This window comes from Talpa occidentalis, unplaced genomic scaffold (assembly GCF_014898055.3).
Source record: "Talpa occidentalis isolate TD23 unplaced genomic scaffold, MPIMG_talOcc4v2.1 talOcc4.7, whole genome shotgun sequence".
NCBI classification, from domain to species: Eukaryota; Metazoa; Chordata; class Mammalia; order Eulipotyphla; family Talpidae; genus Talpa; species Talpa occidentalis.
Genome location: NW_023605083.1, coordinates 95,787,962 through 95,815,332, shown reverse-complemented (window position 1 = coordinate 95,815,332; position 27,371 = coordinate 95,787,962). Strand labels below are relative to the sequence as shown.

The 27,371-nt window shown below is 41.4% G+C and overlaps 1 protein-coding gene and 1 long non-coding RNA gene across 5 annotated transcripts in view; one reads left to right on the top strand and one right to left on the bottom strand.

Annotated features, from left to right (window-relative positions):
• The window catches only part of LOC119231721 (uncharacterized), a 200,155-nt gene that overhangs the window by 3,758 nt on the left and 169,026 nt on the right, over positions 1–27,371 (top strand). The window lies entirely within an intron of this gene.
• MYOCD (myocardin) overlaps positions 1–27,371 on the bottom strand; it is an 83,110-nt gene that overhangs the window by 31,938 nt on the left and 23,801 nt on the right. For 3 of the 4 annotated variants that reach the window (XM_037492543.2, XM_037492545.2, XM_037492544.2), the window contains exons 2-5: positions 21,412–21,477; positions 12,951–13,006; positions 11,315–11,390; positions 8,556–8,717 (exon numbers count right to left, since the gene is read on the bottom strand). In XM_037492543.2, coding sequence (XP_037348440.1) covers positions 8,556–8,717; positions 11,315–11,390; positions 12,951–13,006; positions 21,412–21,477 — 360 coding nt within the window. Of the gene's footprint in view, positions 1–8,555; positions 8,718–11,314; positions 11,391–12,950; positions 13,007–17,460; positions 17,502–21,411; positions 21,478–27,371 lie in introns of those variants that run through there. The other variant, XM_037492546.2, reaches the window with a different exon arrangement.

Sequence of the window (27,371 nt, the reverse complement as noted above, 5' to 3'; positions counted from 1 at the left end):
ATTAACATGTAATTCTAAAATGAGATATAAATAACATTAGTTTCAGGTCTACCACATAATGATTCAATATATAAGCATATATTGCAAAATGATCACAATAAATCTAGTTAATATTCATTACCACAAAAAAAAATAGCTCACTTAAGAGCAGTAGCTGTAACAAGAAAATTCACCTTTTGCTGGGCTTTATAATGGGCAAGTCAGTCACAACAGGGGGCCCATTTTCTCAGCTCTGTTTTGTAGGTGAGGACTTTGCAAGGTCCAGTCCACCCAGTTATTTGGGGATTTGGCTGAGAATGGCGGGTAGAGCAGCCTTGGAATGGCTAGTGTCTCTTCTTTTTCTGCACACACTAAGGACATCTCCGAATTCCATGACAGTTTTGATTTCAGATTTTGGGATTGGAGGGGCTGAATGTGACATCCTGACTGCGAGAATAAAGAAGCAGGTGATTGAGGGAAGGGTAATCAGGGTGATTTCATTGGGCCTCATCACAGAGAAGGGTGGAAAGGACTGCAGAAGCCATGTTGTAACTAATCAACATGCTCTTTCCACTTGGACATGTGGCATTTGGTGACCTCAGGTTGAGGAACTAGAATGATGTGAAAAAGTCTAGAAGTAGAGCATCTGGAATAAAGGAGTAGGTCATCAGCCCATTCTCCCCAGCACTGAATATAGCCTTCCTCAGCTATTTTGCTCACTGCTTTTACACATCATATGAGCAGCAGAGACTAGCTGAAGCAGAATCAGAGAGGAAGTGGTGACGGGGTCGAGAGCCAAGAGCAGGAGTGATCAATATTTCTCTGTAGGACACATAGAATCTGTCCAGGACTAGACTGACTGGTGAGTGCTGTTGGTGGTTAGACAAAGGGACAGCTGTGGAGAGCTGTCCAAGAAGAGGAAGAGGTAGGGTTGAATTGAGCCTGAAATGAAGATCAGCTGAGAGAGACAGAGAGCTTTTGACAATAATGGGAAAAGTAGAAGGGAAGTAATAGATTAGCAGAGATGGGGTGGGAAGGGGCGAGAGAAATTCTCCCAACTAGGAGAACGTATTATTTGGGGAGCCAATCCCTGAAGATATGAACCTTCAAAGAATCTATGTTATCAACCAATATCAATCATTTAAATCAATTAAAAAAGCCAAGTCATTATGCACTGAGGTTCTAGAATCTGATGGACTTGTTTTATCCTTGGTTCTAACTTTTGAGTGGGAGTGTGACTGTTGGCAAGTTTTTAAGCTTCATGACCTCAGTTTCCCCATCTCCTAAATGGGAATAACCACAATAGCTCCCTCCCAGGATTTTCAAGATGAAAAACATAAGCATAGCAGCCTGCCCCTGATGCATACGTGTTCAATAATTTCTAGCTGTTGCTAGGATTGTTTGTGTTAGAAGTAGCTGCTTATCTCAAGTTTGCCATTATCAAAAATAAAAAAGACCACCCAGGAGGGAAGTTTTATCCTGCGGTCAGCTTTGCAAAAATCAGCACAACTCAGAGCTAGGAAAATGGGTTTGTCTAGAGGTTCATTCTGAAAAAGTCTAGAAGTAGAGCATCTGGAATGGATGCTGTCATGGAATTCGGAGATGTCCTTAGTGTGTGCAGAAAAAGAAGAGACACTAGCCATTCCAAGGCTGCTCTCCCCGCCATTCTCAGCCCAATCCCCAAATAACTGTGTGGACTGGATCTTGCAAAGTCCTCACCTACAAAACAGAAAGCAAAGACAGACCTTCCCCAGAGCAGACGTGTCACTGGAAAGGCTCTGTGTTACTCCCTGGTTCAAGCCTGGCTCATGTGGAGAGGTACAAAGGTCACCTTATCTGCCTGCCTCAAGAACAACCCAGCCTATCGGCTCTGTGTGGTGACCCTGGGCCTCTGCTCCAATCTCCCACGGCGCGAGGCTCCCTGGGAGCTGTTGGAGTGCAGTGTGCTGGCTATTGTCCCTGTAGACCCGTCAGGCGTGTGATGACAAGGACCTGCTTTGGGAAGTCCTGACATCATCCTCTGGCTATGCCCACAGGGCTGGCTCTGGGCACTGGCCCCTTGGGGATCTTGGCCTGAGCTTTCCCTCTCCCTCTTGGAAGTGATTAGATGAATGAGTCAGTTGTACTTTCCTCTGAATAAACATTTAAAATTCCAAGATTAAAGTGAGATAGTTGAGTCCTAGTTACCTTTCTGCTAGGAGCCACACCAAGGGCTGGCAACTATGAACAGGAATGTGAAAATGGACCTTGCTTATCTGCTCACAAGCTGGAACACTGAAGGAGAGCTATTTTAATTCACGGACATCCTCCTGGAAGAGTCTGAAACAAAACCCATTTCCTAAGGAAGATGATCCATGTGAAAGGAGCTGTAGTTAAAATGTTGCTTTTGACTTAAGATATTTCAATATACTGATGCCTCTGTCAGTAGCAGGTGCATTGTATGCCAGACAAGGCAGAGCCCGCTGCTCCTGGAGGGGGTCTGAGGCCTTTACTGTGGAAGTCGTTGTAAGAGGGTGTTTGGAGAAAAAAGCATTTCTCTTTCTCAGATTCCTGGCACTTTAGAATTTTGCCTCAAGTCTTTTGATACATCCTGATCCTGGACCACAAGTAAAGAAAAACTGAAGTATAAGCCTCCCCAGGATGCTCGCTTTGGCAGGTGGATTGTTTCAAGCTAAGGGCTCCGCAGACTCACAGGACAATTTTATCACTCCTTTACCCAGAATAATGAAAATTAAAGTACTATGCAGAATTAGGTTTTTTACACAAAAAACCGTTCTGTCAGAGAAACCTATTTATATGGCAGGGCAGACATCTAATTACAGAGCATCTGATTTTTACCATGTGAGTTGCTTTCTCCTCATTATGGGAGCCCCCTGCTCTCTCCTTGAATCCTCAGGCCCCTATTCTATTGCCTAAGTTAGGAGATATGTATCTATTTGTCTATAATCTATAGATACATATCACCTCCTTTTGCCCCAAAGGCCTTCAAATCTACATCCACAGAAAATTTCCATATATATGTGACTAAATTTGTTCTTTTCTCCTTAATCTGTGTGATGTTAATTTGATTGTTTGATCAGCTCAAGGGGTTGGTGGGAATTATCTCTTGGTCTTTACAACAGTTAAAGTGTAGTCAGCTCTTGAGGCTCATTTTCTAAGGATGGACAAGAACATCTGATTGTAAGGACCCTCTCACTTCTCCTGCATAGGACCTCACCTTTTCACAAGCCCTCTCAGGATGGTGGGGACCAGTCCCCAGCTGCAGCCTCCCTAGGGCAAACCCCACACACCTCTCGATTATGCCTGCAATCACTTCAGAAGGGGCAAAGTCTTCCCCTTTTATAATAAATCAATAATTTACTAACTAAATGATTTCTTGAGTTTTGTGAGCTGTTCTAGCAAATTAATCGAATCTGTAGAGGTTGTGCTGGGACTGATTTCTAGCCAATTGTTCAGAAGTGCCGAGTAACAACCTGGACTTGTAACTGGCATTTGAAGGCCAAGAGGAGGTCACGGGAACTTCCAGTCTGTAGCCAGTTGTCAGAGCAGAGGTAACAACATGGGCTTGTCACTGGCATCCAAAGCAGAGGGCAGTCTTGCGGGGCTGAGCCCTTAACCTGTAAGGTCAGATTCTATCTTCAAGTAGATAGTATCAGAATTCAATATAGCTGGTGTCTGATAATTGCCTGGTGACATAGGAACACCCCCACCACCCCACATATTAGAACTGGATGCTCAGACCCCTTTAGTGGCTTTCTATGGAAAAGCAGGGATTGAGATGCACACTCCTGTGGGATGTGACCATGAGGAGGCCAAAGGCTTTCCTGTGCTAGCCAAGTCAGGAAGCACACTCTTCCTTCACATGATGTCACTGTCATCTGATGAACTTCTGTTTTATACAGCTGGAGTCTAAAATCCCACCTGACCCAGAAAATAAATTTTCAGGCTGGAAGTGGATTGACAATTTGTGCCCCAAGGAAATGAAAGTATGTGGGGTGGGGAAGACTTGCTGGGGACATTCTGCTGACTGCAAGAAGAATGACATCTGGGAATGAAGAAAAATCCCAGGGTGGGGGTAGTTCTCTGTCAAAAATACCCTGTGTGGGGAGAGAGGTTCTAGATTATTCTGTCAGAGTTGGAGAAGAGTTGGTCTTTAATAAAAACTGGAGGGGGGAATACTATGATCGAGTATTCTGGCTCAGAGCTTGTCAGAAACAGAAACACAGCTGCAGAGAGAACTGGAAAGTATAAACACATCTGGAAAGGCACGTGGGGAGAGGAGAGGAAAGCACAGACACGAGGAGAAGGAGCCACAGTAAACCACAACCCTGAATAAACCACAACCATTTCCCCAAGGGAAGATCTCAGCAAGTGACAGAAGGGCGGGCTAGATCCACATCACCACTGGGAGGGCTTAAAACACTCTCTGCATGTGGTCTCTGAGCAACCCCCTGTGTATCTATCTGTGACATTTCATGTGAGGGCTTTGCCTTGTCCATAGACACTCTTAAGCCCATTCACAGATTACTGCTAGAGTCGGATGCACGGTTGATAACAGGGCCTCAATGCCCCACGACTGGTGTCTGCTGCTGAACTTTCTTAGATTAGGTCATCTTATACCCTCTACCTCTTTCTCTAGCTACATCTCTTTATTTTTCAAAGATTACCTGCCTCTACCTTAAATATTACAGCTTAACAGCCTTATGATAGTCTTCTTCCTTTTTTTTAATATCCTCTGCTTACCCCAGTTACTCTTTACTGGACATTTCTGATTCTTTGTATGTGGTACTACTTCTATTTTTACATTTTTATGAACTTATAACCTTTCATTATGATATATAATTATTTATTGTATTTTTGTTTGCTGTCTGTCTCCCAACTAGAATATAAGCTCTATTAAAGCAAAAATCTTTTTTTTTTTTTGTTCACCAAGAGATCACAAGCACTTAGAATAGTATCTGATACATAGAAGATACTCCAGAATTGAATAAGGAATGAAATGGCAATCTTATCTATTTCATTAGTTTAAATACAGCTACACTAAAGTTTCAATCTGTTGCTTTAGAGCAACATACTTTTCTGAATTCTAGTTCAATAGAACTCATGGCTTACTTAATCCCTGCCCTTGGATTTCCTGTGGGTCTCTTAAATGCAATAGTTGCAAACAAAAAATTATCATCTCTACCCAATTCTGCTCTTCACTCATGGTCCCTGTCTTAATGAATAGCTGCCTGCTATCCAGTTACTCGAGAAACACCTAGCTATCATCTTTGACACATCCCTTGGTACAAATTGATGCATATTTTGCTAATCAGCTAATCATACCAAGTCAGTTACCTCTAAGATCCTCTTTTTTTCATATGCACAGCCATGACACTTTGTCAAACTCTCATCCAACGTCTAACAGCCTCCTAATAGAGTCCTCTGATTCTATTCCGCTTCCCCCTCCCCCTTTTTTTGAGGAGACTCTGCATTTGCTTTTTTCCCCCCAAAGATTTATTTATTTATGCATATAAGAGCTGGGGTGTAGGCCAGAGTTGTGTGTGGGGGGGTGTGGTTAGAGGATTCACCAGAAAGAGTGGGAAGCAGAACAAGTGGATTGACTGAAATACACTGCTGAGGGGAGCAGCGGGCGAGACAGGAGAGGTCTGCTGCACCATGTGGTTTAGCTCCCTGGCCGGGGATCGAATTCATGCTGCAGTGGCTGCTGATATCTTCATAGTGCTGAGACTTAACCCCTTGTGCCACCAGGGAGGCCCTATTCAGCTTCTCTTGAGTCCACTTTGCAAAACAGCAAGAGTGATTTTTCTACCAGTAAAATCCCCACTATGTTCCTACACAAACATAGCTCTGGCTCCCAAAGGCTCTTCACTGCTATTACTATTACTATTATTATATTATTGTTATTAAGGATATTATTCCTTGTTGGGGAATTAGAAAAGTGCTTAAGTTCCCTTAAGCAATGAGAGAAGTTTGAATTTCTCTACTGCTTTTTTTTTAAGAAGTGGGGTACAGGCCAGAGTCATGGGGGGTGGTGGTGAGACAATTCACCAGAGAGAGGGGAGAGCAGAACAGGTAGATGTACCGAAACACACTGCTGAGGGGAGCAGCAGGTGAGAGAGGAGAGGTCTGCTGCGCCATGTAGGTTGTTCTCCAGCCAGCCAGGGATCGAACTTGCGCCACTAAGGTCACAGACAGCCTCACAGCGCTGCGCTCAACCACCTGCGCCACCAGGGAGGCCCCTCTCTACTCCTTTTAAGACACAATTGAACATGCCTTTATTAACCTGACCTTGCTGAGGTCTTCACCTCCACCCTTTCCTTTTAGGACTCACATCTTCCAGGATGTCCTGGTTCAGTACAGGTATGTGTACCTTCTCATTGTGCCTTTTATCTACTCCCCTCAAAGGCATTATTGCACAAGAAAGATAAATATGTCTTCCGTGTTTCTTTTCTGGTGAAAGTGTGAAATTTGGGAGGTCAGAAATGGGACTAATTTACATGTTGTCAGTGCCTAAATTATTTACATAAATTTTTAAATCAAATTCGCCTTAAAAAAAAGGCCTATGAGAGAGCCACAGTTAGCACCAATTGATGTGACCTGGCTTAAAAAAAAAAAAAAAGCTTGTAAAGGGAAAAAAAAGAAGACTTCAATAGGTAGAGATACTATACTTCTGTCCCAGAAGAATTAATGTTATAAATGTGTGAATTCATCATAAACTATGAATTCACTGCCACCACAAACAAAAGTCTAACAGTATTGACAATGACATATAATAAAATGATTCTAAATTTTACCCACCATATACTTGTGAAAATAGGCAAGAAACATTAGAAAAATCAGACCATTGTAAAGAACTGTCAAGATCGATACTAAGACAATTGTAACATACATCACTAAAATTGGAGAAAAATAAAATAAGGCTGTCCTTAAACCATGGACTTAAACAATTTTGAATGTACTATGTATTGAAATATGAAAATAAAGTATTTTTGTTAAATTAACATTAACATAATGTAAATGTTGGAAAACAGTTTAGGTGAGTAACTGTATTCTTGAGCTAGGAAGTGTTCTCGATAAATTACAAATTCAGAAACCACAAAGTAAAAGATTAATAGATTTAACCACATAGAAATTTAAAACTGCAATAGGTTAAAACACTATACACAAAAATCAAAAGGCAAACGGCAAACTGGTAAAAGGATGTGCAATCCCTATGATAGACCCAGGGTTTTTTATCCCTCAAATAAATAGTTTTTACAATGATGTAGGGGAGAAAATGCCCAGTGGGAAAAAGAGAAACAGTCATGAATTTTAAAGGACACATAACCACATGAAAGAAAATAATCTCACTACAAGTTAAAGAAGGCAAATTTGAGATCTTTTGCCTAGTATATGAGAATCAATAATGAATTTACATGCACGGAACAGATGTTTAAGAAATGAAAGTGATGCCCATTGGAGATGTGTTCCTGTCCTAGATTGTATCAGAATAAAGGTGGAGACAGTGCACTGCTGGGAAGGCTAGTCTAAGTTCAAGGGCATGACACTGAATGTGGAGGGAGAGAGCAAAAAAGAGCAACAGTCATACGGGATATTCAGGAGGTGATGATTAGGAGCATATTGACTCTATTTGAGTTGATATTTTCATATTTGTAGGTTCCAAACACAAAATTCTTGTGGCCTCTCAAAGGGTGGGTGAGAGCAAGATTTCAGAATGTGGATAATAAACTTGATTAGTTTAATAATGAACTTAGTGTTTGATAAAATGTCTCTATATATACTTTTTGACAATGTGTCCACACTTTAAATATATATATTACTTATTAATGATCTATAATTATGCTTGAGGGCAGAATTGCAGAAAGCAAGTGAGCCTTGGGCATGTTACCTTTTCCTTTCTTCCTTCTGCCACAGTTTTCCCAGTAAACTCAGCTGTTTGGATCCATGTGATGTCAATTGTTCAAAAAGTATACAAAATGATCTCGTCAAGTTTATGTTAGAATTGATCCTTATGTCTCTTCCTTGAGTATTTGTACTTCAAACATGTAGCACACACAAGTGTTGTCAAAAAGTTTTCACACAGTTATACAACCTGAACTTTATTCCCAAGGGTTTGTGAATTGGGGTGGCTTTTGGTATCTCCATTTTGGAGAGGGTAGTGACAGGGGGAAGCCCTAGCACAGAGGGGCCAAATAGGGCTGAGAATTCAGGTCTTTTCACTTTTTACTTAGGCCAGTGCTATTTCCATGCTTCTAGTCCATTCTCTAAAAGAGAAGGGCTAGAAAGGACCATGAATCCTACATGATGGGACCTTGTAAGGGAGATATTTGAAGGATTACATCAAGTCAGGGTCTTAACATGTTTTACTAAAGCAAAATTGGTCTATGTTAAGCTGACCTTGGAGGGTGGGTGGGTGGGAGTTCCTTCCTTACTTCCAGGACCCTTGGTAATAGGGACCTTCCTGGGACATCAATCCATACACCAGCCTAGTCTAGTGAAGGTCCACATTTCTCCAAGGTACCCCAGCTCACCTCAGATCAAAAAGCACACAGAGAAACATCCATTTGTTCTACCTTTTATGGCTTCTTTTACAGCAGAATCGACAGGGAGTATATTCTTCTCCACCAGCTCCAGTGGTCCTGGCCGAAGAGCAATTTTTTCATTGAGGTCATCTGCGAGTCGGGCTCTTTTCAGCTTCATCTGAGCAGTTGGAATGGACCTCTCTGCTGTGGAGGCTAAGAGGTTGAAATGAAAAGGACCAGTTCTAGAATTCGATATTTTTTTTGTTATTTTTTTTTCTCCTTTTGTAACCAAAACATTGTGTCACATTGTGCTCTACCATCCTAATAATTTTTCTGGGCAATCATCATCATTTCACGTGGATTAGCAACAAAGACTAGGCACTTCCAAATAAAGGCAAACAGAAAGTCGTGTGCACAAAAAAGTTAAAGAAACTTGCCTGGCGAGGGTTTTTGAAAAAATGTGCAATTTGGTGATCCTGTAAGCAAGCTGTCTATGAGGCTACGTGGCCTGCTGACTCTAAGCTACAGCGTTGAGATGTGTATTCTGCCTGTATATTGCCCAGTGCAGGCTAAGCTTACAGTAGATAGTATATACAGTAGATAGAACTGTAATTATAGTAGTATGACTTCATAAGGGGTTAAGACTTGCTGAGGTTGTGATACCGATTCAAAAGTCCAGGTCAGGTGTAAAAGAATAAAATCAATCAAAGAGTTACTTAGAAGGATTTTTTAAAATTTATTTATTTATACAAGAACTGGGGTAGAGGCCAGATGTGTGGGAGGGTGAGAGGATTCACCAGAGACAGAGTAGGGAGCAGAACAGGCAGAACTACTGAAATACACTGTTGAGGGGAGCAGCGGGCAAGACAGTAGAGGTCTGCTGCACCATGTGGGTATCTTGCCGGCCGGCTGGGATCGAACCCATGCTGCGGAGGCTGTGGACAGATTCACAGCGCTGCGCTCAACCGCCTGTGCCACCAGGGAAGCCCAATCGGAGGGATTTTAAAAATTGATTTTATCAAGCAGGCAGCTTCTTATCATCTGGGGGGTGAGAAATGTCCCTCACAGAGCCCTAAATCATCTCTAATCTTCCTCTTTCCCTTAGACCTTGACTTATTTCCATGAAAGAAATTCGAGGAGAATCTAGTCAACTAGTTATTGCTAAAAATGCAGAACCATACCTTTAGATTCTATATGAGCTTACAGCTTCACTCTTAACTTTGCAAATTTAGAGGTATTTACAACAAGCCTCCTAGCCCCACTGTTCTATTATTATCAACCTACTGACCCAGATCTTGTGTCTGATCTAGAAATCTCCACACAGGACAGATCTAGGGATATCTAATTATTACAATAGGTAAGACTTGTCTAGAAGCTGAATCTGAGAAGCATTTCATGAGAGATGGAGAAAATATCACTATTGCAAACCAAAGCATGGACAGGCCTAAGACTAAATTCTCTCCACTCCACCCCACAGGTTATAGAAGGGCTTTTTGTGGGACTCTCTGCCTCAGGGGTCCTTCTGATCGCTCCTGCACACCAACACAGGGTTCATCTTCAGAAAACACTCTCTGTATCCCCCAGCAGGATGCTCCTCTCTATCCAAGTCCACCACACCACACTCGCCACCAAAGCAGCCATAATTCTGCACCATAGTCCACTGGGCCCCTCCCCCTTTGCTCCCTACTCCTCTCCTTGGCCCTCTGGTAGCCTCAATACCATAGTCAGATTTCTGGGGGTTTGTTTCGGTTTAATCTATTCCTTTGTTTTGTTTCTCTATATTCCACATGAGTGAAATCATCTTGTATTTGTCTTTTTCCTTCTGATTTATCTCACTTAGCATAGCATAATCCATTCTAGTTTCATCTATGTTGTTGCAAATAGCAAGATTCCATCTTCTTTTTTAAAATAGAGCTGAGTTGTATTTTATTGTGTATGCATACCACACTATCTTCTTACTCTACTCATCTGTCAGTTTTCTTTTAAAGCCTTATTTGTAGTTGCTGTGAGGTGTTCAGTCACCTGGATGGTTCATAATTTATTCAACCAGCCCTTTATAACTGGACATTTCACTGTTTTCAATGTTCCACTACTCAAATTAATTTCACAAGATCATTGTACATAAATTCTTGCATATCAATTTCTTTGGCTAAAATACTGGAAATTTTTTTTTTAGAGAGGAATGTTTTTATTTATTTATTTATGTTATTTGTTTGTTTGTTTTTTGTTTATACATGCACTGGGTACAGTCAGAAGTGCAGGAGGGTGAGAGAATTCACCAGAGCCAGAGCGGGGAGCAGAGCAGGCAGAAGGACGGAAGAACACTGCTGAGGGGAGCAGTGGGCGGCAGGAGAGGTCTGCATGCCATGCGGGACCCTCCTCCGGTGGCCAGGGAGCAGCCGGGGATCGAACCGGCACCGAAGAGGCCACAGGCAGCTTCGCAACCCAGCGCTCAACCGCTGTGCCACCGGGGAGGCCCTAAATACTAGAAATTTACTGTGGATTAAAACATGGACATAATTTTAAGGGATCTGATATATGTTGGACATTCCCTACATGATCATAGAGAGATAGTAAGTGGTGCAGCTGAGATTGGAAACCAAGTCTGATACCTTCTTAACCCCATTACACAGCTTCCTAATTTTGTCTACACGGCCCAGAAGGACTGAAGGGTGGCTTGAGATTACCATTTTTGTAAAGGCAGGGAAGACTTTTTAAGAGAACTTGTAAACTGTACAGAGACAAAGAGCCCTAGAGAGATGGCCCACCCACACAGGCATCCCCTGGTTTGCGACTTCATGCAGACTTACCTTGAAGTATGTGCATATTAACCGAGTCAGCTCGGTCGGACCTGTTTCTGACCTTGCGCTTCAGGTTGTCTTCAGTCTGTAGACACAAACACAGGAAAAATCCTACTATCAGTGTCACACAGTGCATCACCTAGTTTTAACTTTAAAGAAACCCCAGTTTTTCTCAAAGGGGAAAAGTATTCTTTTTTCAACAAATTGAACATGCAAATATCCCTCATCATCTTCTTTATGAAGAAGATGCACTTCCAAAAATCTGGTAACTTAGGATAGAAAAATAAGATAAAGATGTAAACACAGTCCACATCAGGACTACAGGCTTAAATTCCTTCAAGGGTCAGGCAGGTACATTAAATATATGGTATATTTAGTCAAATATAAATAAAACTGATGACACTATAAGCCGTTTATACTATAGTCAGTCCCATTCCATTGGATATTAGAACAGTCACAAAAGTAACTAGGATCAGAAATGAAATGTAACCTAAGTCTGCTTAGTATGACATGATAACATGTCCATCTTGTGTTTTTTCATTTGACTTTTTTCTTAGGATATGTGAAATGAAAAGCCTGCTGATCAGATCTACCACAAGCTTGGAAGAGAGATTTTTTTACTGATTCTTACCATCTTGCTGATGCCTTTGCTATCTGTAGGGATGATGTGGGCTGTGGCAGGGCCACAACCAAATGTCAGGTCCTAATTCTAGTTCTGGGCTTTGATCTCACTACATTGGATCTACTATTTGGGGCTCGAGAGGGTTCTGCATATCACTTCAGTTCTGCTAAAGGACAGTTATTCTCCAGGTGATATGAACCATAGCCTCTCAAGAGCAACTCTGAAGAATTATAGTGAGGAGCTCCTTTCTCCACCCACAAACTAGCTGCAGGGCTAGCACCTTCAGACAAAGAAATCCCAAGAGAAAGGCATCCTCTGCAGACTTACAGTTCCAGTGCTTGCTAACTAGCATTTATATTATTGATGAATGCTGGTTACAGAGATTTGCCAGATGGTGTAGGACATGAACTAATGTCCCCTCCTCTGCAATGCTACATAAGCCAGGAACTGAAATAAAGTAAATTCTGTTTGCCGTCAAATAACTGCAAGTAAAACAAATAAATTCTAAATCCACAGACCCTGCCTGACCATTGAATTGAGTTTTTTAAAAGACTATTTTTTCCTAAGAAAAGGCTATAATGAAAAGCGAGGCAGCTTGCAAACCAGCCTTACTCCCATTGTATGTCTCTTTGATCTCTATTGTATCCGTGAGTTGATTTGAAAACCCACCCCTGACATTAAAAAGAGTGGGGACAATTTTTTAAAAACAAAAAATTAGCAGTTTTGAGGTTAAGATATTTGATCTTTTCTCCATGGTTTTCAGTTCATACCAGTAAGATTTTATGTAGTATGGAGGTAGAATATAAGCATATCGGTTGAGTTTGTTTTAAAAATGACAGTAACCGATGTTACCTCAATAATAAAAAAATTAAAAAATAAAAAATAAAATAAAAATTCTTTTTTCACTTCCTTGACAACTTTAAACAATGAAGATAGTATTACGATTTAAAAAAAAATATTTTGCTACTTTAACCAAAACTAAGCACTGAGAGGAAGTTCAGGAAGGCAGTTTGCAAAAATTACCTTGTCACTCTCCAAATGTTTTCTTTGTTCATGGAATTCAGTTGAACTTTTCAGTGCTGAAACAGAAAGATGTATACATGAGCAGAGGTGGGCTTTGGAGCCCTGGCCAGCATCGCAGCATTTGCGGGTGCGCTTGCTGAGCTGTGCACAGTACGGACGTGATCACCTTAATTAGGCCACAAGCAACTGAAGAGGAGAGGCCTGGACGACACCAGCTTCCCTGAAGCCATAGGATACAGAGGGAGGTGGAATTGAGGACTAAAACAGGAGCAGTAGAGGCAGAATATGTGGCAAGAAGAGAAGTAGCAGAGATAGGGCATTCCAATTTCGGAGGAAACGCAGGGGCCCATGGAAAGTGGGGACACAGATAAGGCTCTACTTTGAAGGAGAGGGTAGATTGGGGTAACAAAGTCACCTCCTGTGACTTTGCTCTGCCCTTGAGTGCAGAAGTCTGTGTGGAGCTGTGTTCTGTGGGGCAAGGGGTGTCTGATTTGCAGGAAGGGAGTTGTTCTTTGGACATGGTACACACTGGCCAGTCAGGGACAGCCAGCACTAAGGGTGCTGAGTGAGAAGCACAGAATCAGACTTTGAGAACTAGAAGGGACCTTGGAAATGGTGAATTACAACTCCAGCCCTGAACAAAATGGGAAAATGGAGCTTCACAGAAATCGGTTGACTTGCCCAGGGTCATCGTTAGGGTTGGGCGCCTAGGTCATTTGACAACCTAACTTCTTTCAAGATGTGATGTTCAAAACATGAACAACCAGCAGACACAGGCACTGGCCCGAGCACACAGCAGCAACGAACAACCTGGATGGAGTGTCAGCCTCCATTCTTCCCACTAGCCACTGCTCCTCCGCCCTGTTTCATGGTCCCTCTTCACGTCAATTTAGGAAACTCTGTGAACTCAGCAAAGAGTAAAACATCCATTCAGCAAAATTCTATTTTTCTTTTCAGTTTTCCTGGTCCCCTGGAACAATCTCAATCAAGATTCACAAATTGTATTTGCTACCTGTTGCACTTGCTACCTCTGTGGGTGATTGAAATAAACTGGCATATTACAATAGTAATCAAAACAAATAAATAATTACTTTTCATTTTAAGTGGCAATGTTGATTAGAGGTTGCAGAGTTGCACGGAATATTTTTCTGAATGGTAAATCTGGATAGGTCGATGAATTGGATGATGCAGAATTCTAATGTTACTCCACCAGATGCTCACTCTCAAGCAACAGACAGTAACATATTCATCTAAATGTTGGCTGGCATAAAAACTGGGTCACTGGCCAGATAATATTTGGGGCTGTGTATGTGTGTATGTGTGTGCATGCATATGATGTATACATGTGTGCATGTGTATATGTGTATGCCTCATCTGGCCCTTAAAACCATGGTATATTTAAGCACAGGTTTCAGATGGGTTTGCTGGGGATCAAGCTGACTCCAGGGTAGTTGCTTGAATATCACCTCTCCATTGCTCTTAAGAGCAGCTTCTCTTTGCTGCCTTTCATTCTAACACGGGCTATCTGCAAAACCTGCCATTTCAAAAGCCCCACCCCTCCACTCCTCCGCACTCAGTAGCTCTGATAAATTGTCAGAGAAATGTGTGGTTTAGGGCACTACTCCTGCATTTCCTCTGACTTGGATCTGGTCACCATCCTTAGTAAGGAGGCCTGGCTTTTCCTGCATTTGATCACAGTTACAATTTACACTGACGGAGTCCTGAAGAACAACTCTGGCTTCCCTAGGTGACCATATCCTACAGCGTCTTCCTGGCATTCAGTGGGCCCTGGTGAATCTGTACAATCTGTTGTGAGAGGTCTTCACCTCTATCATACTGTCTGGTGTTCACTGGGTGATATATAGTGGTGTGACTTAGACATTTCCATAATCCAGAAAAGGAATTGATCTTAGTGAAGCCTTACTGAGTGGTTAAGAACAACAAAACATCGCTTTCCTCAAGAAGTAACCCTAAGGGAACAGTATGAACCTATCTTGAAATATCACTTACATTCCAAATGCAATTGGTTTTAATTGGATTTATGACTTTGGAGGAATTTATCTGGTTCTCTTGTCCCTGAGGCTCTTCAATTCTAAGAAACATTGCATTTCCGGTATCTTAGCTTGTAGGACTTAGATTTATCATTTCTTGGTGTGAATAACTTCCCTGTAAAATGATTCATGTGGTCTAGTCCTCTGATGCCAGGAGCACACAGATCTTCTACCATGGGGTGGGAGAAGCTATGTTCATTTAGCAAGGTCTTGAGAAGAAGGCCAAGAGGTGTATGAACTGTATTCTACCACACAGGATTTTCCTTGGGGTTTAGGAATGTTATATGGGGCCATGGCTTGCGGTCACACTGTGGAAAACAATTTCACCATGGCCCTGTGGTTGACATTTGCCTTTTCCATGACTCCAGAGAATGTGGGTTTTAGCCACCACCTCCCCTGAGGGTCAGCAAAAGCTATAAGGCACAACCTCCCCTCACATCCCCCTCAAGTTGACTTGTTGGAAATTTCATAAAGGACCTTTTTTGCTGCCAGCCGTGGGAGTATCAAATGGCAAGAGATTGTATTTAAGGGACATTGACATTTAAGATGGAAAACTAATTTGGATTTCTAAATTAAAAAAAAATAAATCAATGTGATCTCAAATTAATATATGATTATAAATTCAGTCGGCCACACATCTAACTCATTCCCCCTGGAGGAAGATGAATCGCTTCTCACCAGGGAACTCATGTTCTCGCCTCAGAGTTTAGTTACGGGCTATTCCTGTTTCTGTCCCCACAGCTCCAGCTAATTTGGGTCAGCTGTGTGTATAAACATTTGCTTACTTAGAGCTCAGAAACAGATTTCAAGATAAGAACAGGCCTCCTGCAGGCTTCTGCTCTCCACTTTAACTCTGTGTCTCCAACAGGAGCCCAGAAAAAGGAAAAATCAGTTAATTAAGAAGAGGGGCTTGATTCCCCAGCAGTGTAGGGGATGTGGTATTGGTGGGCAGAGACAGGGCTGTCTATGGCCAGCCTGACATCTCTCCCAGGGTCCTTCACAGTCAGGCTTGGAGGGAGAGCACCCCACACCTTTAGGATTATGGGTAAGGACCAAGAGGCAAAATCAAAGAAGTGGATTCTGGGGAAGCAACTGGACCAGTAGTTCTCAAAATGCAGCCCCCACACTAACATTTTCAGCATCACCTACAAATTTGTTAGAAATGTCAGTTCTTGGACCCTTCCCCAGAACAACCTTGCCAGACTTTGGGAGTGGGGCCCAGAGATTTGTGTTTTAACAAGCTCTCCAGCTGATTGCATGCAGTTTGAGAACCTCTGCTCTGGAGTTTAGTGGGTCCTAATCTAAGGTCCTTGGCAGTCTAAGAGATGAAAAGGGGAGCACCGGTGGGTGTTTTGGGTTGATTTTCAGTATTTCAAAAAGCTGAAGAAAATGTCTCTCCAGAGAAAGACTGTGGCTAATAGAGCTGTCACTTTTCATTGCTGCTGCCTAGAATCACGACGATGTGGTTTGGTAATGGTTCTCATCACAAAAGTGCTGGTCTGCAAGTTTATACACCATTCATGAATCAAAAACAGACATGTGGATTCATAATTCATATATACAGGGTTCTTTGGGAAGAAGACAAAATTATTTCACATTGAAGATCTATGGCAATGATGAGTATAATTAAAGAAAAGTCTCAGGTGACTAAAAATTTGGGAAGTATCCATTTGGGTCCAGTCCTTGCTCTGTCATCTATTTTCGGTATAACCTTGAACAATTCTGATAATCTTCCTGTGTTCTCAGTTCCCCACTTATAAAATGGTTTTAGTAATGCCTGTCCTCCCTTTGCCTTGCTTTTAAAGACATATTGAATCATGAATAGTTTTCTTCCAAGCAAAAGGGATATAAACTATGAGTAAGTGATAACTCTTGGAAATTATATTCTCTTTAGGTTGGTAATAAATTGTTTATTCAGTACCCAAATGATAATCTTAGGAGTCTAAAAATAGTAGATTTTCCTAATGGAACTCTGCAATATTTAAGACCTGCCTCAAACACTTGGAGAATTTGATGAAATTTCTCAGCAGAAGGGGTGCAAAACAAATTCAAATTATTCTGTAATTATTGCTTTACTAGTTTCTAAGGAGCAAGGAACCAGAAAATTAAAGGAAAAGTGGGGGTTGGGTGGGGGAGAAAGAAGTTAGAATTTTTGACCAAGAAAAATTTTGGCAGAAAAATCCAGGGAACCTTTTCCTGTCTCTGAATTTTAGATGTTAGAAGGAAGGGAAGAGGCGGCCGGATTAACCCCCTTGTGCAGTGTTCTGCTCAGGCAGCCAACAGTGTGTGGTAGGGTGTGGGAGAAGCCAAGTCAGACGAATGCACTGAGAACAGGAAGAAAGACTTTGCCCAGTAAACTTCTCAAAACTATATGAAGCTGCATGTGGTGTGGGCACAGGAATTGCCCCAGTCATTCTTCTTGCTATTCAGGAGAAGTATCACAGAATTCAAGGATTTACCAAGGCTTTGCGGTAAGTATGTGGCTGCTGTGGCTTGGATTAGTCTGCAAAACAAATAAAGGCAGCACCATTCATAGACAGCTCATCGTATCTTTAAAATCATTTACATTGATCAGACCGTGGAACCAAGCTGCCCAGACATTTTCTTCCTCCTGGCCAGTGGTGGCTTTCTCCGTGCCTCTGTGGAGAAGTCACAGCCTCTCTGAATTCCCAGTCCTCTAAAATCCATTTCAGTTCTCTCATCTTGTTTATGCATTCCAGGAGAATACAGATTTTCTCCACTCTCCCATGGGTTCTTATAGATCACCCCACTCAAACAGCAGAGGGAGAGGGAAAGAGAAAGCGGTTTCTTTCTTTTAATCCACCCAGGTACCCACATCCATGTATTGGTGTTACCTTGCCCAATAGTGGTAACAATTGGGCCTCCCTGCTGGCACAAGGGGTGGAGACGCAGCACTATGAAGCTATCGGCAGCCACTGCAGCATGAATTTGATCCCCGGCCAGGGAGCTGACCCACATGGTGCAGCAGACCTCTCCTGTCACGCCTGCTGCTCCCCTCACCACTGTATTTCAGTAGATCTGCCTGTCCTGCTGCCCACTCCATCTCTGGTGAATCCTCTCACCCCCCCATCTCTGGCCTACATCCTAGCTTTTGTATGCATAAATAAATAAATCTTAAAAAAATAGTGGGAACGATTAAACAGGGGTGCTTTGGGGCTCCTGCTATATGGTAATCATGTCTGGTTCCTCTGGGGTCCATAGGGCCTTCCTCATGGCACATGGTCAAAAATATTCTCTGAATTACTCTATAATTATTTATTGCATCTAATCCAGATAGCTGGTCATCATTCTGCACCAAGGTTTCTGAAGCGATTGGAATAAAATGATGTTGTTTAAGATGCTACCCAAGAGAGCGATGTCCAAGGAAAAGAGTTATGGAGGAGAAAATCTGCAGGAGAAATGATCAACAGATCTGGCCTCCATAGGCCAATGAGAGCATGAGATTTTCCTGCCCTTCAGTCAAGAGAAAATAGGGAAACTTGGTGTCCTCTTGCAGCCTTGAATCGGTAAGGGAGGGGCAGTGAAGCCAGTCCCTTTGACGTCTGTTGAGAATCTCTATTTTGAGATTATTAGAGATAGAGTTTTTGGCATCTGTTCAAATAATAAATTCATTTTACAAAGGGAGGGTTAATTGACATATAGCATTATATTAGTTTCAAGTGTACAACATCTGACTTTAATATTTATACATTTTGAAAAATGATCCAAACAATACATTCTTAAACTAATATTTCTAAGTTAACTTCTAGACGACGTTGCACTAAGATTTCATGATAATTTTGAAAGTGTGAGTTCTACAAATGGCATTATCCACATGAAAACAATCTTAGAATCTGACCTGAGACTGTGCTCCAAGCCTGAGAACAGTTTCCCTGCTGTGCAAAGTTGCTGCAGGGCTTCTGTCCTCAAAGTTGTTGTAGGGGTTCTGGCCTCAGAAACCTGCCTTTAACTAAATTCAAGGAACAGTGCCTTAAATTCATTCAAAGCTCCTGAAGGGGAAAACTCAAGCCCAGAATACACATAAGAAGTAAGTAAATGTTGAAGATAAATAGTTAAGGGGAATTGTAGAAGAGAATGTGTTGCTGGTTGCTGGCAACTCATCAGCAACTTCAAAAGCAAGCCCAAGAAGGAAGGAAATAATTTTTCATTTGAACTAGTTTCACTAGCCAACTGAAAATTACATATGATTTAGTTCTTTGGAGTTAGTGAGGGGGAAACCTTATCATTTAACCATCAATGTGATGTGCAATTGAAGTGAGATCTGCTATAAAGTTAGTGGAATTTTTCTTTCAATCTTGGTATAGATTATAATGTAGAACCTGAAGTTATTTCATTAAAACCATTGGTTTATCCTTGGCATTTTCACACATGCAACTCTAACTATTTTTTTGGCAACAAAATGCTTTAGGATGGAAATTTAGGTGCTTTTAAAGTGCAAGTAATTCCTTCTGAATATCTGAGAAAAGAACCGTATACAGGGATCAGGAGACACGGGTTCTTCTGTGATGCAGGTTTGTCACAATAGAAGATTTCTTTCTTTCTTTCTTTCTTTCTTTCTTTTTTTTTTTTTTGCTATGGACTACCTCTTGAGATTTGACCTAATATAAAACTCAAGACTAATTCTGCTAAAGGGTGAAAGGTAGAGTTTCTGTTGATCAACTAGAAACAGTAGTGCTATACAATAATGCTATAAGGACAATTAACACGACCATCAAATTTCAATTTAGGCAATTATGATGTTTTAAAATGGGTGTGTAGGCCTGAAATTTTTCGAATTTTATGAATAAAATGAGACTTTACTGATAATTTTATTGAGCATGCATTTAAGTTTCACAATTCAAATTTGAAGAAAATAAGACCACATTAGAACCTGGCTTTGGGACACTTGAAAAATATGTTAGGCCTCCTCAACCTCACTGTCATTAACATTGAAGAGAATGGGGCATGGACTAGATCACAGATGTTAAATTCTATTGTGAAGAGAACCGACATTTCAGGGAGGATAATTAGGGCGCAGCTACATGGGGAGACCAAGTGAATGGGGCAGAGGCTCTCAACCCTGTTTCAGCCAGTGTATATCAGTGTATATTCTTCCCTTCATTCTATCCTGCTTCCTTCCTCTTTTTCTCTTTCCTTCTGCTTCAAAAAAGCCAAAGAATAGAACGCTGAAATAAAAAGCCCTCTTGTGGAAGATAGCAAGTTACACCTTAAATTATACTTTTCTGTTTTTTTTTTTTTTTTTTAATCACTTTTCCCCCTAAAATCTTGAGTCTCTCTGAAGGAGAGACTACATGCAGTATTGCATGTAGTCTGGTTTGTCATAAAATTTGTTGACTTCGATGGAACTGCAACACTTTCTTCTCTCCATGGGTTGCCTTTACACTTATACCCTTGGGTGCTGGGTAAACATGCCTCCTCTGCACTAAATTTAGATCACATATTCCCTCTCCAATTAGGTTGAAGATATTAACCGTCTCTGCCCCAATCTCTCAATGGGTGGATATTCCTCTGGGGTCTGGTTTTCTGAGAGGAGCTAAGGAGTGAAGGTCTGTCCTTGCTGGGCCAGCAGTGGGCACCACTGTGACTCTGACCCTTTCCCATGGGAGAATCTACACACTTGAAAGAAGGTGGCTGAATATTAGGGAAAATGAATGATAATTAACCTTTATCATTTTACTTAATTAAAAATAAAAATCATTTTATTATGCATAAGACTTTTTTAGTAACTACATTGACAATAGAGTATGAATTTCAACCAAGCAACATTTTATTCATATAGAAACTATTTGATTCTGGAAATCCAGAAAACAAATCATTTCACACAAATGCATCTGTGTACTCTATCCCATCACACAAATGGGCATTTGATTGACACAACTTCCATAGAGATGTAATCTCCCAATTGGTAGGAAATTTCAAATATATCTTCTCAATAATCTTTCTTTTTTTTGACCCAAATTATGGCCAGTAATTCAACAATACAGCTAAAAAGGAATTGCTCATCACTCTTCCACAAGGGAAACACTTGAGAATATTCAATTCATTGTGGGTTCCAGCACCTCAAATGGAAGTGAAGCCAAGGAAGTGAGAAAAAGATTATGTGATGATCCTTCTAAGGAATAGTGATTATAACCAATTCTAAAAATAACAGAAGGTGAGGAATGCCCATAATGAATTGTGTTTAGAAAAAAAACAACCTAGACAAACCTATATCATTAAAAGGAAGCTCCCGCAGATGACTAGCATTTGAGCAGAGTATACAAGGTCTGGAATTTCTGTTGAGACAGGTTCTATGGGAGATGAAAACATGGTGCCCTGAGCTGCTTTCCAGCTCTCAGATAGGATGGTCCAATGGTGATGTATGAGTAATAAGAGACACAGCTACTCACGTGGTATTATGCCTTGGTTAGCCAGCTGTTCCTGGGTCCTTCTCTGTTGAAGTCGTAACTGCAAAACTTAGAAAAGGAAGCATTAGTTTGTGAGTTGCGCTAAATATGACTTATTTTGCATCATACACATCTTGCATGACTTTTATTTCTAGAATGGTTACAAAAGTGTGAGGTACATTTCATTTCCATTGTAGATATGGAGAGAGAAGGATGAGAGAAGCAGAGAGTGGCAGGTTTTTGCAGCAAGGAGGTGACAAGCTGGGATTAGAACAATTGTCTCCTCTTTGAAATGAATCTTATTTTCACAGCAGCAACTTCCCTTTTTCTCTACTAAACCACCTGGGAAATGAATACCATCACCATCAATCTCTGTTAGGGATTTAATACCATCACCATCAATCTCTGTTAGGGATTTGTCTGTGATTTCAAAAGGAGAGACACAAGGAAGAAAGGCTTTGGAGTCTCACCTGGTTGAAATCTCATCTCTAGTCCCTTCATAGGTGGGTAACTCTGGACAAGCTGCTTAAGCTCTCTGACCTTTACTGTCCTCGTTTATAAGTGGGAACAGTGCATACCTTGTGGTGTTGCTATAAAGTTTGATAATACAATGTACACAGGCTGCTTAGCAGAGTGCCTGGCATGTCATAATTCATCGATAAATGGTAGTATTATGAGGAGATGGGATCCATGTGGAAATTCAAACAGGGTCTTTTGGAGTCATGTCTTTTTTTTTTTTTTTTTAAAGATTTATTTATTTATTTATACAAGCACTGGGTATAGTCAGAAGCGCCAGAGGGTGAGAGAATTCACCAGAGTCAGAGCGGAGAGCAGAGCAAGCAGACTGACGAAGTACACTGCTGAGGGGAGCAGCGGGCTGCAGGAGAGGTCTGCGCGCCATGTGGGACCCTCACCCGGTGGCCGGGGATCGAACCGGTGCTGCTGAGGCTGCGGGCAGCTTTGCAACCCAGCGCTCAACCGCTGCGCCACCGGGGAGGCCGCTGGAGAGTCATGTCTTACTTAGAAAAATTTAAATTAACTATAGTCTATATTATAAAAATGTGTTACTATCCATATCACAATTTATTATATATCATACATGCACACATATAACAGCACACACATATCAATAGTAATATGCTTTTTACTATTTATAAATTATTTCATATATATATACTAGTAATAGTATATGATGAAGAAAATAGAAATGGAAATGAAAGAGAAAATATGAAAAATTTTGAACAAAATGTATCTGAAGAATTTGGTGATATGAGGAAGGAGAGAAACATATACTACTATCTATAAAGGGAGGTTAGTTTGGGATCTTTCAATACGCTGTAGGAAATTCAAGGATTCCACAATTGTCATGTACACAGGTGGCAGCAAACATCCACCTTTTCTTGGGAGAGAGTCCGAAGTGTTTGTCAGATTTCCAAAGAAGGCCAAGGCCTCCAAAAGGTAAGCACTACCAATCCAGAAGTAGGAAAACCTGGGCTTCCTGAGAACATGTAAAGATATCAATAGCTCTCTCTTTGCGGTGCACTGTACACATACTCCCAGACTAATTTCCCTAAAACTCTTTTCATAAGATTACTTTGTGCAGTGTTCTGTTGTGGCCTTGTTACATTTCTTCATTTCTTCTTCTTCTTCAACACACCCAAGCCAAACACCAATATATGTGTTCACATCCTTTGCCTTTTACCAACATGGGTCCACATGTGGAACTTGGTATATGATTTGAGGCTAGGCTATCATCTTAATTTATTCCAACTAGTTGGCAACTGTATATAACTACACACAACCACCATTTGTTGAAGAATTTTCCTTTGCTCACTGATTCGTAGTGTGGCTGTTGCCATTTACTAAACTTCTATATTAAGCGCAATCTGTTTCTAGGTGCTAATTTCTAATGTACAGTAATTTACACTTCCTATCCCTTTCTTTTTTAGCAGCAAAAGCAGTAAATGTTTTCTATTTCAAGATGACAAACTGAGCACATACCCGATTCCTATAAATAACAGAAACGATGGTTTTAAAAATCTATACTGACATTGGAAAAGAAGGATAGGGTTCTTCATTGGATCAGATCTACAAATAGTCTTTAAGACAGGGGCCTCCCCGGTGGCGCAGTGGTTGAGCGCTGGGTTGCGAAGCTGCCCGCAACCTCTGCAGCGCCAGTTCGTTCCCCGGCTGCTCCCCGGCCACCAGAGGAGGGTCCCACATGGCGCGCAGACCTCTCCTGCCGCCCGCTGCTCCCCTCAGCAGTGTACTTCGGTCCTTCTGCCTGCTCTGCTCCCCGCTCTGGCTCTGGTGAATTCTCTCACCCTCCCGTGCTTCTGACTGTACCCAGTGCATGTAAAAACAAAACAAACAAACAAATAAAATAAATAAATAAAACATGCCTCTATAAAAAAAAAAAATTAAAAAAAAATATATATCTAAAAAAAAAATAGTCTTTAAGACATAGAAAGAATATGGTATTGAAATGGAAAACTACATCTCAAGATAGATGCAAGTGATGACTGAAAGAAGAAGGAGGTGGTCGAAGGCTCAGTGACAGGATTGTTAGTTGAGGTGTCAAAACAAGAGGTCAACCTCCACCTCCACCTGAAGCCCTCTCCACAGTGGACCAGACACTGCTTATGGGGGATGCTACCATCTGTCTCTAGGTAAGAGCAGCAGATAAGGTATGTCGGGAGACACAGGAGTGGGTTTCCAGATTGTTGGCAAAACCCAATGGGGTACTGAATCTTTCACTATCTGAAACTAGCCACTGGTAACCCTGCATATCCCTCCCAATCCTGGAGTCAGATCAAAACACAAGTGTCAGCAACATGTCTTTTCCCCACAGGCTGTGCTCACCTTCACACCAGAGAGTCTAACAGGTTTCCACAAAGGCACAATGTGAGGGCATGATCAGTAATCACCTAGTATGGGAGGAATGTCAGCACCATGAAAGAAAGACTCTAAACTTAGAAGGAAAGAATGTATGGATTGAGATAGACAAGACAATTTTCATTAATTAAAAATAAAATAAACTATCTCACGTTCATTAAGATGACTAATGAGAGAGAGAAAGAGAGAGAGAGAGAAACAAGTGCTGGGGAGACTGTGGAGAAATTGGAATCCTTGCGTACCATTGTTGGGGATGTAGAATGTACAGGCACTATGAAAACAGTATGACAGCTCCTCAAAAAATTCAAGATAAAACTACCAGTGGTCCAGCAATGCCACTTGTGAGTTTTCACTTAAAAGAAATGAAAGCAAAGATTTGAAGAGACCCACATTCACAGCAGCACTATTCATAATAACTAAAGGGTGTAGCAACCCAAGAGTCCATCAGTGGAGGTATAGACAAATACAACATGGTCCATACACACAATCGAGTATTAGCCTTAAAAGGGAGGGATTCTGACACATATTGGTGAGCATGGATGAAACCTGAACATTATGTGAAATGAAATAACCCAATCACGAAAGAACAAATACCATATGATTGCACTTAATGTGGTATTTAGAACAGTCTAGAGTGAATAGGATGGTGACTTACAGGGGAAGGGAGAAATGGAGGATTGCTGTATAAATGGTAATGGCTTTCATTTTTGTAAGATGAAAGGAAACGTGGAGATGGAGGGTGGTGATGGTTGCACATCAGCGTGAATGTGCTTATGCCATTGAAACACACTTAAAAATGGTAAATTTAGTGTGTATTTCACTAAAATTAAAAAAAATTAGACCAAAGATCAAAGTAAATTTTAGTTTACTAAAATAAGGATGGCTGAATCTCAGAATGAATATAATTACAAATCAATTAGTATACTAGAAGAACGAGCTGAAGTGTTCTCTTTGGTATAACACAAAAGGATAAAGAGGTGGTAAGCAAAACCAGTATTAACTCAATGTATAAACATTAAGTTTCCAGGAAAAAAAGTACTTATCTCTGAACTTAAGATAACTATCACTAATATCTGATGCATTGCTAATATCTGATGCATTAAGGTCCTTCTTCCTATATGATTATGGGGGATTACATTGTAAGTTTTCCTCCATTAGCTGCTTTTTTATTACTTATATAGCATAGGTATATCCCAATATCATTTAATATTTTTAATAGATGTTATTTTAGTCACAATATGGTATTACATTTTTTGGTTATTCTATAAGGTCTTGAAACAAATGTCCACTGTTGGCTATTTAGTTTGTTTGCAATATTATTTTACCATAAAAAAACAGCAGTGAACATTCTTTGTAGTTAATGTAAAACCAGGTCCTCAATATTTCCCTAAGTTATATTCCTAGAAGTGGAACTGTTTGGTTATAGGAAATGTCAAGTTTGAAGGCTTTTGGTAGGTAGGGCAAATAGCTCTCCTAAAAGGTGGTAATAATTTTCTTCTCAGTAGCTCAGCATGCCTGGGTTACCTACTGCGTTTGGCCTTGCTGCTCTTATCACTTGGAAGCTGCTATACTCCTTATGTCCACTGAAGCTGGAGGCCTGGCTGCCAGTTCAGGGCTCCAGGCCTAAAGGGAGAGACTGGGAGCCAAGGCCAGGATAATCTTGGCAGTGGATTTTTGTCCCTGGATGGCTCTTGTTCAGAGCAAATGTCCACATCCTTTTCTGTGGTTGCTGCTGCCTGGCATGTGGGAGAGCCCCGAAATCTTGTGCTCCGTGAAGCAGTCCTTCCCTCTGGGTACAGCTGCCCTCAACCATTACTGACCTCCTTCCCTCTTTGCCTCTTTGTGTTTTGCTGAGCAGTGCCTCCCGCCTTGGTTCAGCTTGCTGTGGTCACTTGTGTCCCCAGAGCTCTTGGCAGAGCTCCACTCATCCACTATGGCTAAAAATAGATGGAGCAGCGGGGTGCCTTTTGGCCCATGCCTTCTCCCCACTCCCAGTTCTAACCACCTACAGATTTCATGGAGCTTTCTCACCACTTCCTTTAAGGCCATATGGTTATCTTTGGGAAGTAAAGAGAGGTGAGCTCTCGGTGCCTTCTCCATGCCATCCCAACATGTTCCCTACAGCTCTGGCATTTGGGTGTCAATCTTTCCAAGCTTCTGGAACCCAAGTCATTTATCCCTCTATTTTTTTTAAAGATTTATTTATTAAAGCATACAAGAGCTGGGGTACAGGCCAGAGATGAGGGGGTGAGAGGATTCACCAGAGACAGAGTGGGGAACAGAACTGACAGACTGATTGAAACACACTGTTGAGGGAGCAGCGGGCAAGGCAGGAGAGGTCTGCTTCATGATGTGGGTTGCTTCCTGGCCAGCTGGGGATCGAACTTGTGCTGCAGAGGCCGCGGATTGCTTCATAATGCAGTGCTTAACCCCTTGTGCCACCAGGGAGATCCCTATCCCTCTATTTTTTAAAAAAATATTTATGCATACAAGAAGTGGGGTACAGGCCAGAGGTGCAGGGGATGAGAGGATTCACCAGAGATGAGTAGAGAACAGAACAGGTAGATCTACTGAAATACACTGCTGAGGGGAGCAGTGGGCAAGACAGGAGAGGTCTGCTATGCCATGTGGGTCAGCTTCCTCACTGGGGATAGAACTCATGCCGCAGTGGTTGCAGACAGCTTCATAGGTTGTGTCTTAACCCCTTGCACCACCAGGGAGGCCCTATCCCTCTTTTTTTGCATTCTTTTGGTCACTGTTGTCAGAATTGGGAATCAAATGTTTATAGTCAAGTTGCTTTTTTACTCAGAAGACCCCGGCTCTTGATTTTCCAATTAATATGGCTATTCTTGGTCCAGTATTACACTATTCAAATTATTCTAGACTTGTGATAGATTTCATGTCAGGTAGGGAGGATCTTCTTATTACCATTCTAAAACAAATGCTTCTCGACTACTCTAGCTTGAACCAGCATAGCAACTTCCACTAACACCCCAGGCACTTTCCTCCCCTCAAAGAAGGAATACATTCCTCTGATATTCTACAATCGTTAAGTGTAAACCCTATTA